General features: G+C 49.7%; 1 protein-coding gene across 1 annotated transcript in view; it reads right to left on the reverse strand.

Moving 5' to 3' along the window:
• The window catches only part of asnsd1 (asparagine synthetase domain containing 1), a gene marked incomplete at its 5' end in the record, with an annotated part of 83,638 nt that extends 78,343 nt beyond the window's left edge, over positions 1-5,295 (reverse strand). Inside the window, 5 exon segments of the mRNA XM_084311398.1 lie at positions 936-1,135; positions 1,400-1,406; positions 1,408-1,518; positions 1,521-2,399; positions 5,074-5,295. Of these exon segments, the coding sequence (XP_084167524.1) occupies positions 936-1,135; positions 1,400-1,406; positions 1,408-1,518; positions 1,521-2,399; positions 5,074-5,295 (1,419 nt within the window).
• Between the last annotated feature and the right edge of the window lie 13,623 nt (positions 5,296-18,918).

The following is an 18,918-nucleotide window of genomic DNA, read 5'->3' on the forward strand; positions in this document are numbered from 1 at the left end:
TGTGTGTGTGTGTAAATGCGTGTTTCCCAGAGAGAAGCTTGTGTCCCTCTCTCTCTCGTTCTCTGCTGTCTGTCGGCACCCGCGCACGTCAAGTCGTCAACCCATTTGAGGAAGTAATTCCACTCGCTCTGTTGTTGAGCGAATTGTTGATTGTGGGCGGTGACTACAACCAGTGCCATACTCACGTCAGCAAAACAGTCAAATCAGAATGGCTTAGTTGAGTGAGGATCTCATGAACTTGAGACTAGACTGATGAGTCAAATGAGAATTAGAGACACAGACCCCATTGATATAAACCCCCATTGCTAGGAAACAATGCTAAACACTGAAAAAGGCCATTTATAAGACACAGGACCTTTAATACAGAGGTATTATTAAACTGTCAAGCATATCTTACCTACATTGGATTGGTTTTACTAACTTTAATATCAAGTGTGCCGTGCGCAGCTGTATCATGTAGGAAAATACAAATGTCAGATCGGGACTTGGCATCGGCCGATAGCCTATTCAATATTAAAATGACTCGGATAGAGATCAGGGGCAAAAAATAAACTTGATTGGGACATTCCTAGTTGAAATATAATAAATGTCTTTCTCCATTAGAGAGCTTTACTATTATGCCAATATTTATTTATAAATCAAGCTATTTTGCTTAATCTTTGACATGTTAAAAATGGCTGTTAGTATTGGTGAATTTCTCCTGCTCCCAACACCCTGTCAATATATGAATGCCTAGTAGTTGTGGAATAGGTTATAATTTTCCATAACGGCACTTTGTGGTTTTATTTTGCCAGTGCCGGAGGGCTGGCCCACAATTGCAAATGTCTAACTGACCCAGGTTCGCATGCGTGAATATCGTGGCTGGGTTTGGCTTAACTAGGCTTGTTTTTATACATCTTTATTAGTTTTTAGAAGCGTTGGTAAGTGTACACCACCTTTGCTGGTGACGTGAAGAGCCTCTGATCTTTGTCCTCCACAATGAAACCGATCCCTCTGGCTGCAAACCACACAGCACATCCAATGCTGTCATCAAGAACTGTGTCCAAAGGGTGCACTAAATGGCAAATACGGTCATGGCGCATTTCCTGAAGCTCCTCTTGTGTGACATTGATTTCAACAAAATTCCACTTTCTCTCTGAATTTAAATCCTGAAGTTCCTTTTTTTTTTTTTTACTTTGACCAGTCAGCTGGTTCTTTTTAGCGTTTATCGCTTTTTCATCGCACTCATACTTGGTCAAGTTCGACCGACAGAAGCAGGCTGAAAGGGTTCAGATGGGGGGGAAGACACTCTGGGAAAGGCACGGCTGCCGTCCGGGATTCGAACGCGCTCAGCCCCAGATCCGCGCGAGCGCGGTTGTCCACGGCGCTGAAATAGCACTCGTGGTACGTGGTGAGCTACTGGAGCTCCCAATCCTGAAGTTCCTTAAGACCCGCTCTTCCAGTGATTCTGTCTGGGACATCGAAGGGACTAGAGATGTGGGAGGCAGCTGCATCAATCCCAGAATCTGTGGGCTTATTTTTCTGCGTTTTTTTTTTTTTTGCATCTTTGGTGCCTGAAGTTTAAATGCTACATTAAGAAGATCTATGGGTTGATGAGCCGGTATATTGCGGTCAGCCAAGGCAGCCAGGATCATTGAATCAATACCCCCTGAAAAAAGTATGGCAACTGTAGCTTGGTCATTAGGTGTTGAATTATCTTTGTTTCCAATAGGCAGACACTGAACACGACGTCGTACTGCTTCACTAAGCACATCAATAAGACTACTGACCTCGTTCTTTTTCTCTCTGGATGCTAGCAATGTTTCCAGCCCCTCAACAGATACATGTGAACTTGCTTCTGTTGGATGAAATTCTGCCTCATTAAAAAATGTAGGGACTGACATATTAAGAGGGCACACTGGTGAGGTGAGGACAAGACCTGCCGGGTTCATCACTGCTGTGCAGTTACTAGGGAGACCCTCCCATTTAGTTTCACAATGAGCAGAAAACAGATTATCATCTGCCGGTCCTGTGTGAACCCAGGGATAAACCTTGAATGTCAGTGAGCCTGTTTCTGTGAGCCTTTTCAGATCAATCCTGTAGACGCCGACAGCCGGGACTTCTTGCCATATTGATTGAGCACAACCGGAGGCGTGGCCAGCCACGGATGTCAGAGTCAGGGCGTTTTCCTCCACATCAAACTTCCAAAGCAAACTTCGCCTCCCAAAGAAATCTCTGCCAAACCAGAGATAGCCTCCAGTCTGCTGATAGTAGACAAACGTCCAGGGTCCTCGTAAGGTGGACAGGATGGACAGGATCTCAGAGGGGTCATTACAGCCCGACAGGTGCTGACAGAGAACCTCAGTATCGTTCTCCTCTGCTCCAACTGTCAAGCCTCCGAAAACCTCCCCGTTCCAAACCTGGGCCCTCATTCATCAACGTGTTCTACGCACAGATCTGTGCTTACCCTGTGCGTACGATCATTTCTAAGCAAAGAGTGGGATTCATCAATTTCGATTTGAACTTGACTCCGTGCTTACGTCTACGCACAGGTCAGACCATGCGTACCTGGCGCCCAGTGGTAGCATATCGTTACTACGCATAAGCACTCCTCAGTCCTGCATTAGTTTCAAGGCGGAAATAAGCTTCCGTGCATTAGTGTTCAACTTCTGTATGACCCGTAATTCATTATAGTTCATTGTAAAATAGCGACAGTAGTGTAATTATAACGGGCTCACACGCGAACAAGAGGTTGGCCTGCTTGTTTGGCACGGGGGGGCAGACGCAAAACACCAACCTCCAAACGCGATTAGATATTGTTTCAAATAAAAAGCAAATTATTTTGTGTGTCATGTTTCCAAATAAGATTGGTCACGAAATGCTTTCTACTTCAATTTGTTGGTTAGAATAGATGACCTCCGTTGAAACTTCACTGAGACTAACAGTCTATTTGTGAGCTCCCGCACAGATGTGATGATAATAATAATAATAACAATAATAATAATAGCTTCATTTTATATAGCGCCTTTCAAGAGACCCAAGGTCGCTTTACATAGATAGGGGGGGGGGGAATAACAAAGTAACAAACATAGTGGACAGACACACAACATATATATATGATGATGGAATTCATTCAAGATCCTCTCCACCCTCGGGTCTTTGCCACCGCGGCACGGTCCATCGTGATATTGGAGATGGATCGAGCAATAGACTGTTACTGTAGCTGTCAAAGCTCCATCACAAATGCAGTTATGTGAATAGAAAGGGATTCCACTCAGTCAATGTTGCGATGCGCATTTGCCTGATACATGTTATTGCTGGATGCCAGGAGGAAGGCGATGCTGAATGTTTTCAATTCATTAAATAAAACGGATACTTTTTGCAAGGGTTTACTGACTGTCATACAAATAATCAACCAACTACATACTGTAACTTTTCAGTGCACGTTCTTATTTACATTGTGACAACAGCCTTGTGAGTTCCCGCAGTGACCCGCACACAGACATGATGGAATTCAAGTTCATGTTTGTATTGATCACATATAGGCAGGCTACACATGGCGTATCTGCTACATCATACATGGCAGTAAGATTCATTGTTCTTGTATATGCTCTCGTATTATTGTTTATGTAGGCTACCCAATACTGACATCAAAATAGATTGTAGTATGCCTCTAGAAATCATATGCAGCAGGTAGAAAATTGACGGGAGATCCATCGCGATTTGGAATCAAATTGAGGAGAACTTTAATCCCTGGGTATTAATCAAACAACACGGGAAAAGGCAGTCATATTCCAGCGCGGTCTTTATTAGCCGACAACAAAATAGATGCCTCTAAAAATCATATAGCCAATCGAACACAACTAATAAAGGCATTCATATTACAGCACGGTTATAATGACACACAACCAACGCCAAACAGTGGTCAACGAACGGTCTTTATTAGTATTTTGAGCTGTCCAGGCAGAATTGCAGCAATGGTCTTAGGGAGCCGTTGATATCTGACATCACCGTTTACAAATCCGCCTTTTATTTATCCCATAATACGCGATAGTGTCTTCTTGGTTCGACAGCAGTGAATTCTCCGTGGAGTTTCTCAGAGTTCCGCTCGGGTCAGTCCATTATTTCACATCCCATGGGGGGTGTTTCCTCACTTTCATGACCATATATGGATAATCATGCACGAGCATTGACGGTAGAACAAAGTTCTACGGAGGAGCATAGAGCCTGCGTACGCACGTGTGATGAATCCCGACTTCCCTGTGCGTACACTGGTTCTACATTCCGTGCTTACGTGTGGAAATAGAACATGTTCTACGCAGACATTGATGAATGAGGGCCCAGGACATTTTCGTAAGAATGAATGAATGAATGAATGAATGAAAACTTTATTTAACAGATTGCAGAATGGGCGGGGAGGGAAAATATACATGCGGTGGGGAGGAGACTGTCTATTAGGAGGTGGTGGGGGTTTTGGGCATTTACGGTGGCCAGTTTCGAATTGCAGCCTCCCGTAGGTGCTCTTTAAGAGCGGTTTTGAATGTGGGCAGGGATTCACATTCCTTTACAGCTTTGGGTAGGGCGTTCCACATTGTTGTGGCATAATTGCGAAACGTGTTTAGTCCCTTGTTTGAGCCGAATCTGGGTTTAACATGATTTGTTGAGCTTCCTCTGGTGTAGTGGTTGTGGTATTCACTGACCTTTGGGAAGTATTTTGACATGTACATGGGCACCCCGGTCGTATAGTGTATCTTGAAGACCAGGCCCATTGCAAGTTGCTGTACTCTGTCATCTACTCTAAGCCATCCTAGGTTGTCAAAGTGGGCAGGGGTGAGGTGGGTTCTGGGGTTCAGGTCAAGTAGTAGTCTGACCAGTTTGTTTTGTGATGTTTGTAATTTTGTTTTAAGCGCCTTTGAGGTGCTTTGGTACCATGAGGTGCACGCATAGTCATAGTACCCTTGAATGAGTGCCCCTGCCAGAGTCTTCAGGGTATTCTTGTTTACCAGAGAGGAGATCCGGTACAAGAATCTAGTTCGTTGGTTGACTTTTTTTTATTACATTGGATGCCATTTTGTCACAGGAAAGATTTGCCTCTAGGATGGAACCCAGGTAAGAGTCTTGAACTGGCTGAGGGGTGAGGAAGCCCCTCATGTGAAGAACATGAGCAGAGAACACACACTCATAATAAGGATTTGTGGACATTTTAGTGAGAGCCCGACTTGAGTCTGGCCCCCTTCTTTTCAAATGTTCTTGAATTGTCTTGTCCAGTACACGCTGAGTGGACGACAGCCTCAGCAAACAGAAGATGCCACACATGGTTGTGGTGAAGGTCTCCCAGGCAGTTTACTTTACATGTCCTGGAAGTCCTTTTTCATGTTGTCCAGTTCCTCTGTGGCCAAAGAATGTTACTTATTATTACAGGATTTATTTTTGTTTGTCTTTTAGCAATCACTGTTGCAATTGTGGAGAAATGTGTAGCAGCGTTTGTTATAATTTAGGTGGTTAATAGCTATGCAAGTCGATGGGGATTCAAAACATTCCTCTTCATCCAGCCTTCCATTGACTTGCACTGGCATTGCTGACGAATTCCAACAGAGGGCTGCTAGTCAAAGTCAGCTTTATTGTCGCTTCTCATAATGTGCAAGACATACAGAGAAGTGAAATTTTGTTTCCCCTTTCCCACGGTGTATAAAAAAAAGATCTAATATAAACATAAAGTAACATAAAGTAAAGCAGTGTTTCCCCTATATGCATTCAGCAGCGGCGCAGCGCTGAATTAGGACCGCCGCTGCTATGAACTAGACTATTACATTTTTCTTAATAAAAAACAAAACAAAAATTTGTTTATCATTTCATTTGGGCTGTGGGGGCTGCTTAATGTAAAAAACTGACCTGAGGAAAAGGCTACAGGGAGAAAGCACTGCAGTCTAGTCGATTTTGTATTTTGAGCACAAAGTTCATCATAGATCTAGCCTCTTTATTTTGCTCTCAAAGTGCACCAGATTGATGCATTTAACTAAAATGTAAAAAATAAAGTTACGGGGGAGCATGCCCCCGGACCCCCCAAGAGGCACAGCACCGCTGCTGAATTATTTTTCAGGGGAAACACTGTAAAGTAATATGGGACACAATGTACATACACTATACAGGACTATATAGTATAAACAGTGGTTAAAAATGTATGTATGATTGAAATAAATATAGGAGGTAAAAGAGAACTTAGTGCAAATCTTTTTTTTAGCAACAGTGGTACATAGTAAGTGTTACGAAGGGTCAGATTAAACCGAATATATATATTTATTACTTGAGATATATTGTATAGTTTTTGTATATCGTCTGATATCCCTTGTGTATTCTTTGTACATATACACGGAATATCCCTTTTACCTAGTACAGACCATAATATTTCGTTCTCCTATTGGACAGCGATCCCCTAGGCGCCACGGCCATACCCCCAATGTCTAGTTCAAAGTCACCGCCAAGACATGCCTGGACATGCCCGGTTCTGCGCAAGAATACGAGACAGAAATAAGGCTGGTACTAGATTGTTCACCTTACGTATAAATACGTCGCAGGTGGATACAGCAGTATGTTAACCAATAAGTTGAAGCCTCACACCACGATACAACGTGCTGTGAAGTGGGCCCGTTTGCCCCGAAATAGAGCCTTGAGACCGCGTGCAAATTGATAGCTGAAGTGTCAGAGTTTAACACTGGATCGTCGAGTTCGACCTATTCTATTATTAAGTAATAGTCTATTATGTATAGTGTATCGTGCGGCTACCGTTCTACAGTGACCAGCATTACCAACGCTTCCTCGTACCGAGCTAGTGTGCTTATCCAGGCTGGGCGGCTTAACCTGGTGCCGTCATCCGAGGAGCCCTAGACGAGAACCGTGTGGATATGTACACTGGATAACCTACACCGGCGACTACAGAGCCCTTTTCGGCTGGATTAGATTTGCTTTGGTCCTGTAGCTGATGGAGCGGAGAATCGTCTACACCCACAATTGTGTGGGATTTACCCTGTGAGGAGCAACGTCGAGCCCGCCTCTAGGACGCCTGAGGCTGGCTAGCTTTCTTCCATGCGGCACTGCATACCGGAGAATAGCTGTTGTTCGTCTGCGGATCAAGAGATTATTGCACTCTCCTGTACCTGGAGTCTCCTTATTCATCGTTGACCCAGACTTTCGTTACCGACAAATCCTCTCCCCTGCTGGCCTACAACCGGAGGGACCTTATTAGTATCTCCAGCTGCCCTACTAGTGTACCATATATATAATTCTTATGATACAGGTGGTATTAATTATCTCCTGCGTAATATGCTCATGGACTTACGCTCTTGACCTATTCATGCACATTCTTCGCCTTACAAGCGCAATTCTCAATCTTGATAAGTAAAGTAATGTAAGATAATCTTCGTGCTGCTAATAAATATTCTTCTAAACCAGAGTATTTGTGTGAAACCGTGTTATTGTGGATGTGTTCATCTCATATACCTGTGTACTGTATGGCCAGTAGTAATGTACATAAAGCAGTAGTGGTTTAATGATACCATACTTATTTAATACAGTCAGGGAATTGTACCCCTCAGTTACAATTGGTCCTTCGAGCCGGAGGGTAATTAGCGTAATATTAATATAATATTAATATTGACATGGCCAGCGGTGAACACTCCACAAACGGTTCTCCTAAGCTAGAACGCCCGACGCGCAGACGGCAGCCACCTCCTTACCTAGAGGACTACGCTGCCAGTCTACTACCTAGCTTTATAAAGAAGTTAAATACGGATAAAATAAATAAAGCGGATAGTCAAAGCATGTCAAAACCTACCGACCAGGCGACCCTGCCAGTAGAGACCCCAGTGGGTTCTAACGAAACTGACCAAGCCCACGGGGGGGACCGGGGGGGACATGACATGACTACACCCCCAGACAGCGTCAACGGGACGGTCCCCGGAGAGCTCCAGGATAAAGAAAGCGCTCCAGGGACAGAACCCGACCCACTACCAGAAGAGAAGCGCGCCCAGGAGACGGACCTCGAGGCGCGCCCAGAGAACAGATCTCCAACGAGCACTGCCAGAAGCCGATCACCTCCGTCGGTGTCTTCCCCTAGCGAAGCAGACAAGATGCTGGCGCAGGCATTCATCGCCACCCTGGCAGCCTCCACCGAACGCGATCGACTTCAAGCGCAACAGACGAGCGAGCGCGAACAAGCTGCAGACCGACGAGAGCGCCTTCACGCGCAACTCCAAGCGCAAGCCCTCAGTGAACGCGAACATTCTGCAACCGAGCGAGAGCGCTTCCAGGCGCAACAAAGGAGTGAAGACGACCGCATAAGACTGGAGACCAGACGCCTTCAGACGGAAGAGAACATTGAAAGAAGCTGCGCCGATGCACAGTGCGCCGCCGCCAATGCACAGCGCGACGCCGTCCATGCCAGCGCCAATGCACAGCGCGACGCCGCCAATGCCCAGCGCGAAGCAGTGCGCGACGCCGCCCATGCCCAGCGCGAGGCAGAGCGCGACCGGCTGCAGGCGCAGATGATGGATAAATTGATTGCCATGGCGACACCCCCTCTCTCCGCACGGAGCTCCCGGAGATCATCACGACAAGGGTCTAGGACGCATTCCCCTACCCGACCAAGCGACCCGGGACCCCGCCAACAGGAGGATCCTGTCCACGTCTCCGAACCCCCTCCCCGGCCGGTCCATACGAGACCCAGCAACCGGGAAGAACCGGACCACGCCGAGAGACTGAACAGAAGACTCCAGGACCTAGCAGAGGAAGAGGAAGAGGAAGAGGAGGAATGTCAAGCCGACCAGCAGCAACGTACTCTGGACCAGGAGGCCCAGTACAGCCCCGACCAGCAGCAACGTACTCTGGACCAGGAGGCCCAGTACAGCCCAGACGTCAGCCCCGAGGCACTGCGCTACAAACCCCCGACTCAACTCACGGGTGAGTTTGACGCACCGTCAGCACCGAGGAACAGCACCTGGGTACCCGACCCTTGGTACCCACCAAGTACCAGCCCACGACGACACGTACGGGGAGACTCGCCCAGGAGGCCTCTCCCCCAACGCTCACCGATGTGCCAGCCATCCATGGCATCGTACCTTGGCACACCGACGTTCCCGGACTTCACACACGAGAACAGAGCACAGTACACAGAGCTACGAATGTGCTTAGAGACAATGATGTCCGATGTCCCCGATGAGACGTACAAGTATGCTATCCTACTCAAGCACCTGAAGGTGCCCAGAGCGCATAATATAGCGCTGGCATATTCCAACTCAAGTACCCCATACACCGCGGCTCTAGTAGCCCTCGACCAACGTTATGGACGCATATGGGACTACGTGATACAAGAGATAAGAGACATCGACCGTCTCCCCCCAGCCAGAGACAACAGAGCATTGGATGACCTCTCTATCAAGGTACAGTCCCTGGTAGGGATGCTGGGGTCCCAAAAGGAAAAGGGGATATACGAACTGTACGCTAACTCTAATGTAGAAAGGATATTAGAGAAGCTCCCTCCCGCCCGACAAGAGCGTTTTCGGCGGCAGAGAGACCACCGCGACCCCAACGGCCCAGAGGCATCCCTCCTAGACCTATCTGAGTTCCTCGCCAGGGAGGTCAGCAGCCTACGACTGGACACGTTCGTGTGGAGTGGACCAAGCCCAAGACCAGGACCTCGGGGATCAAATGATAACCGCCGGTCGGTGACCGTTATGCACCAAGCCGAATCAGTACCGCAGCACAAGAACCACAACACCCCCTCGACGAAAGAGGAGTGGAAGATTGAATGCCAGTACTGTGAAGGGGAACATCGGCTGTATCAATGCGACACTTTCGGGAAGCTGACCACGGACGAGGTGAGTCAGTGGATCAAGGACCACCGCCGCTGCTTCCGCTGCGCGCGCAGCCATATGGCAGCTGAGTGCCGCTTGAAGAAGAAGTGCAGCAGGTGCGGCGGCGCCCACTTGGAGGTCCTGCATGACATCAACAGGCGTCCGCCAGGACAACAAAGTGGGCCCGTCACGGTAATGTACCAGGCCGAGGCGGTGGCACCAGTACCAAAGATCCACCAGACCGCTCCCTGGTGTACCGACTGCTACAGCAGACACTGGGAGTCACGGTGCTACTCGGACGACCGCGAGTCGGCACCACCCCAGACGATCCAAAGCAACCGACCAACAGGAGTGCTCCACATTGACCAGCATAGCGGGACCCCCCGAGTGCTCATCAAAGTGGTCAGAGTGCTCCTGAGCTACGAGGACAAGGTCCTGGACACTTACGCCGTCCTGGACGATGGGTCTGAAAAGACTCTCCTCCTCGCTTCCGCCGCAGCCCAGTTGGGCCTGCGGGGTGCCAAAGGTACCATGACAATACGCACCATCAGAAGGGACCAGAAGACCATAAAGGGTGAAAAGGTCTCCTTCAAGATAGCAGCGGTGGACCAGCCCGAGAAGCAGTATTGTTGTGAAGGGCCAGATTAAACCGAATATATATATTTATTATATATATATATTTAATTGTATTTGTATATTCTCTAATATTCCTTGATATCCCTTGTATATTCCTTGTACAATATGCATTGAATATCCATTCTAGCCTACTGAACATCCCATAATAGTCTCCATTCTACTATTGGTCGAGACCTTGGTGCCAGGCTGCCATACCCCCCAGACCCAGTTCAAACGTACCGCTCAACATGTACGAACAAGTCCTAGTTCCGCGTAGGAATCTGGCTACCGCACCACTAACGGTACTATTTGTTCATAGTGCGTATATATACTGCGCTACTAAAGTAGGACTTCCTTTTTAGTCCAGTTTCTTACCCTCCAATAGAGTGACAGACGTAAAGCCTCCCCGCGACGCCACGTGTGGGAGTAAGGCCAAGTTCGGCCTAACATCGGTATTGAGACATCGTGTATATTAATATTTGAATAGTCATATTTGGCACTATATCGTCGAGTTGGACGTAGTCTATTAAGCTAATAATAGTCTATTCATATGTAGTGCTTCGTGCGGTGAGAATACTATCGTAGTCAGTACCCCATCGTTTCGGGCAGAGAACTGGCTGCTTATCCAGGGTGGCCGACCCCATGTGAGGTTGCACCCGAGGAGCCCCAGAGCCGACGAGCGAGTGGACCTGCATACCGGATTATTCTACCGACGACAGCCCGCCTTCCCAGGCACGGATTATGCTTTGTATACAGTGATTATTCTATGGATAAAGACCAACACTGCCGTGTGTTGGAAACCCCCCCCCCGGAGAGGACGACAGGTGAGGAGACGCTCTACACGACGAGGTCGCTTCACGTCTCTCCATCGTGGACCGAAGGAAGCCGGTCCACAGAGAGTCCAACTGCTTTCATCTGTGGATCGAGGATCGCTGAGGCACCGAGCCGCACAACCGTGGGTTCTCCCAGGATACCCTCGGCCAGACGGATACAGCCAGACTCTACCCCCCCCCCCCTTCTCCAGTTGTCTTACGAGCGACCGGAATTCCCCCTAGTGTATCCAGTTCTATAATCATTGAAGTATCATTGCTATTATTCCTTGAATATTCCAGGTCGTATATGTACCACCTGCGCCTTCAGAGATTGGACATTCTCTATTGATATACCGACAAATACTCTTGCCATAAAAGTGCATACTAATTCCCATTCATAAATGTGATTGATTTGATTAAGTGCTTGCTCTACACACCATCGCTGTGTAGAAATAAAGACCTATTTCTAATTCGTACATTTGTGTTGGATCCGTTTCATCTACGTGACAGTGTTCATCATAATATATTTATGCCGAGTACTGGGTGGCCGAATATTAAGTACAAAGGTAGTGGTAGTAAGTATCATATCTAGTAATACAGTCAGGGAATTGTACCCCTCAGTTACAATTGGTCCTTCGAGCCGGATGGTAATTAGTGTAATATTAATATAGTGTTATTAATATTGAAATGGCCTATGATGAACACTCCACGAAACGATCCTCCTAACCAACGCCCGCAGCGCGAACGACGGCTCCCTCAGTACTTAGAGGCTTACGCTGTCAGTCAACAACCTAGTCTTCTACTAACAGTAAACGCGGTAAAACTAGAAAGTAAAAGTATGTCTAACCCCAACGCCCAGACTACCCCGACCATAGAGGCCCCTATGGGTTCTAATGTAACTGACCAAGTTCACGGTGGGGACCAGTGGGAACCAGACATGACTTCACACCCCGCCAGTACTGAAGAAGTAGTCCCCGATGAGTCCCGGGAGGAATACAACGCTACCGAGAGAGAACTCGGCACGGAAGAAGACGGGGAGAGCACCGTGGAGATAGAGCTCCAAGGCTCCGCAAGGAGTACTCCAAGGGAAGGCTCCCCTATACAACCGCCTTCCCCCAGCGAGGCAGAGAGGACCCTACAGCAGGCCTTCCTCATCAGCCTGAACGCCGCTGCTGAACGCGACCGACTGCAGATCCAGCAGCGGAGCGAAGAAGAGCATATACGTCTAGAAATAAGACGCATTCAGAGGGAAGAGAATGTGGCCCGAGACCGAGCAGACAGCCAGCGAGCAGCTGCTGGTGCTCTACGGGACGCAGAGCGCGACAGACAGCAAGCGCAACTAATAGAACAGCTGATCAGACGGACAACACCCTCTCCCTCCGCCAGAGGCTCCAGGAACTCGTCTAGACACACCTCCAGGGCGGCATCCCCTAGCCGAGTAAACAACCCTGAACTTGACGAACAGACGAGGTCTATACCCCCCACAGACCACCTCCCCCCACCGGTCCAAGCGAGACCTAGCAACCGGGAAGGAGCAGCATATCCTGTGGAGAGGCTAAACCAGAGACTACAAGCACTGGATGACCTAACTGAAGACGAAGAGGAAGAGGAGGAGAACCACGCCCGACGACAGCACAGTACTCTACCGGACCAGGAGGTCCGGTACAGCCCAGGCTATACTCCCGCGGAGCTGCGCTACAGACCCCCGACTCTATACCCGGGTGAGCACGACGCACGACCCGCACCGAGGAACAGCACCTGGACAAGCGGGCCATGGTACACTGCCGGTACCAGCCCATACCAAGGAGCGGGAGGAGACTCGCCTAGGAGGCCTCTCCCCCAACGCTCGCCGATGTATCCACAGTCAGCGTCATACATTGGCACGCCTATGGTACCCGACTTCACCCAAGAGAACCGGGCCCAGTATACAGAACTCCGCATGTGTCTGGAGACCATGTTGGTGGATGTATTGGATGAACGCCATAAATACGCCATCCTACTGAAGCACTTAAAGGTACCCCGCGCACATAATATAGCGCTCGCCTACGCGACTTCCACCACCCCATACACAGCAGCGCTGGTAGCATTGGACCAGAGGTATGGGCGCATATGGGATTACGTGATCCAGGAGATCCGACACATCGACCGCCTACCCCCAGCAATAGACAATCGAGCACTGGACGACCTGTCCATCAGAGTGCAGTCCCTGGTAGGGATGTTGGGAGCGCAGAGAGAGAAGGGGAGGCATGAACTTTACGCCAACTCAAATGTGGAAAGGATCTTGGAGAAGCTGCCGCCCGCTCGACAGGAGCGTTTTAGGTGGCAGAGAGACCACCGAGACCCGAATGGCCCCGAACCGAACCTCCTCGATCTAGCAGACTTCCTGGCGAGAGAAGTCAGCAGCCTACGGCTAGATACATTCGGACGGAGCACCCCTGGCTCCAGAGAAGGAACCAGACGACTAAATGATGGAAGAAGATCGGTGACTGTGATGCACCAATCAGAGTCAGTACCGAGCAGCAGGAGCCACAGTACCCCCTCCAGAACGGAGAAGTGGAAGATAGTGTGCCCCTACTGTGAGAAAGAACACTGGCTAGCGCAATGTGACTCCTTCCCCAAGCTGAACGCGGAGGAAGCAAGTCAATGGATAAAGTCCAACAAGCGCTGTTTTCGCTGTGCGCGCTCACACATGGCAGCCGAATGCCGCTTAAAGAAAAGGTGCACCAAGTGCGATGGAGCCCATCTGGACATACTTCACGACAGTAACAGACGGCGCCCTTCACCCGCACCATCCAGCAGCAAAGCGAGCGTCATGTACATCGATCCCGCCAGCAGCAGTGGAGCCCGAGTACTCCTAAAAGTAGTGCGTGTGACACTAAGCTACCAGAATAAAGTCCTGGACACTTACGCCGTCCTCGATGACGGGTCAGAGAAGACCCTTCTGCTCGCCTCCGCTGCGGCCCAGCTAGGGCTGCGGGGAAGCGAAACCCAAATGACAATTCGGACAATAAGACGAGATTTGAAGACGATAAAGGGCGAGAATGTCTCATTCTCTATCGCAGCAAGCGGCCAGCCCGAGCGACGGTACCAGATTACAGACGCTTTCACCAGCCAAGAAATAGGACTGTCGCGGTACACATACCCCGTCGCCAAGCTGATGGAGAAATATGCACATCTGCGCAAGTTACCGATCCCGCTCATAGACAATGCTATGCCGACCCTGTTGATAGGCTCCGACCATGCAGACCTCATTGTCCCGATAGACCGGGTTCATACCGGACCCCGAGGCTGTCCTGCAGCAGTCGAGACCCGTTTGGGATGGACTCTCCAAGGCCCGCTCGCCAAATCTCTCAACCGAAGTACAGCCACTAGATGTCTCCACTCCCGAGTCACAGAGGGAGAAACCGCACTCCTGCAACACGTAGAGCGGCTATGGACCTTGGAACAAATGCCCCTTAAGAACGGAAAGAAAGACATTCGCTCTAAAGATGACATTTACGCCATTCACCTCCTCGAGACAGGGACCAAGAGAGTCCCGGTCAACGGCGTGTTGAGATACGCCACGCCACTCCTGCGGCGAGAAGGAATGCCTACTTTCCACGCCAAGACAGAGGCCACAGAACGGTACCTGCTGAACACGGAGCGGCGCTTAGCCAAGAACCCCGCCCAAGAGAGTGTATACCGCGCTGAGATTGAGAAGCTCATCACAGCGGGACACGTCACAAAGATGGACATTAAAGAGGCTGACCAGACCACTGAATCGTGGTACGTGCCTCACCACAAGGTCCATCACAACGGTAAAGACCGCATAGTATTTAACTGCAGCTACCAGATCGGATCCCAAAATCTGAATAAAGAGTTACTGCCCGGTCCCACACTCGGCCCCTCCCTACTCGGTGTTCTACTCCGCTTCCGCCAGGAAAAGGTGGCCATCAGCGGGGACATTAAAGGAATGTTCCTGCAGGTGAGATTAGTAGAGGAGGACAAGCCCCTGTTACGGTTCCTATGGAGAGAGAAGCCAGGAGATGAGCACCCAGCCATCTACCAATGGGAAGTCCTCCCCTTCGGAACGACGTGCAGCCCCTGCTGTGCTACATTTGCACTACAGAAACATGTAGCAGAGGACCCAGCAGCGGACGAAGAGGTCCGACACAGCGTAAAGAACAGCTTCTACGTAGACAACTGTCTACAAAGCCTTTCAACCCAGGAAGAAGCCGAGGCTCTCCTGATTAAACTCCGCGCCTCATTGATCAAAGGCGGCTTTGATCTCAGGCAGTGGGCCAGCAGCGATCCGCAAGTACTGCGCAGCCTCTCCTCCGAGGACAAGGCAGCCAGCAGCGAGACCTGGATGGCTACAATCCCGGGAGAAGCCCAGGAGATGACCCTGGGATTGGTGTGGCGATTCAAAACAGATTCGCTTCACTACAGACACAAGCCCCTGACTACGGAGCAGGGAAGGCCGGCGGCGGCGCCGACCACCAGACGGAGTGTGTACACAACACTCGCCCGACAATATGACCCGCTAGGATGTATTCTACCGTACACCACCAGGGCAAAAATGATTGTACGAGCATTGTGGGACAAGGACCAGGGCTGGGACGACCCCATTCCCGCACACCTTGCATCCACCTGGAGAGAGTGGGAGATGGAGCTCCACTCACTCCCAGGCGTTAATATGCGCCGAAGCTACTTCCCACCCACGGTGAGGCCAGAGACATGTAAAATGGACTTACACGTCTTCAGTGACGCCTCAGAGGTCGCATACGGATCAGTAGCCTACTTGCGGGCCCAAGAAGAGGGGGGAGAGATCTACACAGCATTTGTCCTCGCCCGCTCGAGAATAGCCCCACGCAAGCAACAATCTATCCCACGCCTAGAGCTCTGCGCAGCCCTAGCCGGAGCGCACCTAGCCACGCTCATCCAACGTGAGCTCACCATACCGGTGTCTAGAACAATCCTGTGGTCAGATTCCACGACAGTACTCGCCTGGATCAAATCGGACTCATGCAAGTACAAAGTCTTCGTGGGAGTCAGAGTCACCGAGATTCAAGACTTAACCGAAGAGTTAACCGGAGAAACAGAGTGGCGCTACGTTGATACAAAACAGAACCCAGCTGACGTCATCACCCGGGGAATCCCCCTAGATGACCTCACCCGTCGCAATGTCTACAGTGACGGCCCAGCATTCCTAAAGCTCCCGGAAGGAGAGTGGCCCACGCCTATCCCGAGGGAAGCCAGTCAGGAGGAGGCTGAGAATAAGAAGCCTGTGTTCTGTGGATTGAGCACTATTATCTCCGCAGACCCCAACATAGATGATTGCACTACCATAGAGAGTGCACAACAAAGGACATTCCTACTGCACTACCTACCGTCTCTACAGACCCGCCAGAAGTGGGTAAAGGAGAGAGACAATTTGACAGAAGGAACAGTCGTCATGATTATTGATCAATCACTGCCCAGAGCTATGTGGCCGGCCGGCCGCGTAAGCAAAGTGATCACCGGTGCCGACGGCAAGGTCCGAGCAGCTGAAGTGCTTGTCCAGGGTCGCACTTACACCCGTCCCGTGGCGAGGCTCATAGAACTGCCCCGACTCCCAGACACAATCGATGATGACCATGACCCTATAACCCTATGACTTTGTGAAGTTGACTGACCCCTACAGCAAACCCTTATGTGTAAATAGACAACGCGATTAATCTGTCTCTGCTTAACTGATTAGGTCTGGGACCAATCAGGGGGTGGCTGTTGTGAAGGGCCAGATTAAACCGAATATATATATTTATTATATATATATATTTAATTGTATTTGTATATTCTCTAATATTCCTTGATATCCCTTGTATATTCCTTGTACAATATGCATTGAATATCCATTCTAGCCTACTGAACATCCCATAATAGTCTCCATTCTACTATTGGTCGAGACCTTGGTGCCAGGCTGCCATACCCCCCAGACCCAGTTCAAACGTACCGCTCAACATGTACGAACAAGTCCTAGTTCCGCGTAGGAATCTGGCTACCGCACCACTAACGGTACTATTTGTTCATAGTGCGTATATATACTGCGCTACTAAAGTAGGACTTCCTTTTTAGTCCAGTTTCTTACCCTCCAATAGAGTGACAGACGTAAAGCCTCCCCGCGACGCCACGTGTGGGAGTAAGGCCAAGTTCGGCCTACCATCGGTATTGAGACATCGTGTATATTAATATTTGAATAGTCATATTTGGCACTATATCGTCGAGTTGGACGTAGTCTATTAAGCTAATAATAGTCTATTCATATGTAGTGCTTCGTGCGGTGAGAATACTATCGTAGTCAGTACCCCATCGTTTCGGGCAGAGAACTGGCTGCTTATCCAGGGTGGCCGACCCCATGTGAGGTTGCACCCGAGGAGCCCCAGAGCCGACGAGCGAGTGGACCTGCATACCGGATTATTCTACCGACGACAGCCCGCCTTCCCAGGCACGGATTATGCTTTGTATACAGTGATTATTCTATGGATAAAGACCAACACTGCCGTGTGTTGGAAACCCCCCCCCCGGAGAGGACGACAGGTGAGGAGACGCTCTACACGACGAGGTCGCTTCACGTCTCTCCATCGTGGACCGAAGGAAGCCGGCCCACAGAGAGTCCAACTGCTTTCATCTGTGGATCGAGGATCGCTGAGGCACCGAGCCGCACAACCGTGGGTTCTCCCAGGATACCCTCGGCCAGACGGATACAGCCAGACTCTACCCCCCCCCCCTTCTCCAGTTGTCTTACAAGCGACCGGAATTCCCCCTAGTGTATCCAGTTCTATAATCATTGAAGTATCATTGCTATTATTCCTTGAATATTCCAGGTCGTATATGTACCACCTGCGCCTTCAGAGATTGGACATTCTCTATTGATATACCGACGAATACTCTTGCCATAAAAGTGCATACTAATTCCCATTCATAAATGTGATTGATTTGATTAAGTGCTTGCTCTACACACCATCGCTGTGTAGAAATAAAGACCTATTTCTAATTCGTACATTTGTGTTGGATCCGTTTCATCTACGTGACAGTGTTCATCATAATATATTTATGCCGAGTACTGGGTGGCCGAATATTAAGTACAAAGGTAGTGGTAGTAAGTATCATATCTAGTAATACAGTCAGGGAATTGTACCCCTCAGTTACAAGTATAGTATTACCAACGTCTTCACCAGCCACGACATAGGCCTGTCCCAGTACACCTACCCCATCCCACAGCTGATGGCGAAGTATGTGCACCTACGTCAACTACCTATACCGCTTATCGACGGCGCCACACCGACCCTGCTCATCGGCTCCGACCACGCGGACCTCATTCTCCCAATTGAGGCGGCCCACATCGGACCCAAAGGATGCCCAGTCGCGGTTCAGACCCGACTGGGGTGGACGCTCCAGGGCCCCCTCTACGGACTTGACAGTCAACCCACGTCTACACGCTGCCTACACACAAAGGTGAGCGACACCGGCCACTCTCCCATACAGCCCGTTGAGAGGCTATTGACATTAGGCGAGAGGCCTGTGAGAGAACCGTGGGCACAAGAGGGAGTTCGGAACTCCACCCCCCTCAGCTGCGCTCCAGACGTAGCTGACCTCGAACCCAGCACCCCAAGCGACTCCTTGATGGGGCGGCCGGAACCGGCCCC

Source organism: Notolepis coatsorum (genome assembly GCF_963971535.1).
Source record: "Notolepis coatsorum genome assembly, chromosome: 3".
Lineage (NCBI taxonomy): Eukaryota > Metazoa > Chordata > Actinopteri > Aulopiformes > Paralepididae > Notolepis > Notolepis coatsorum.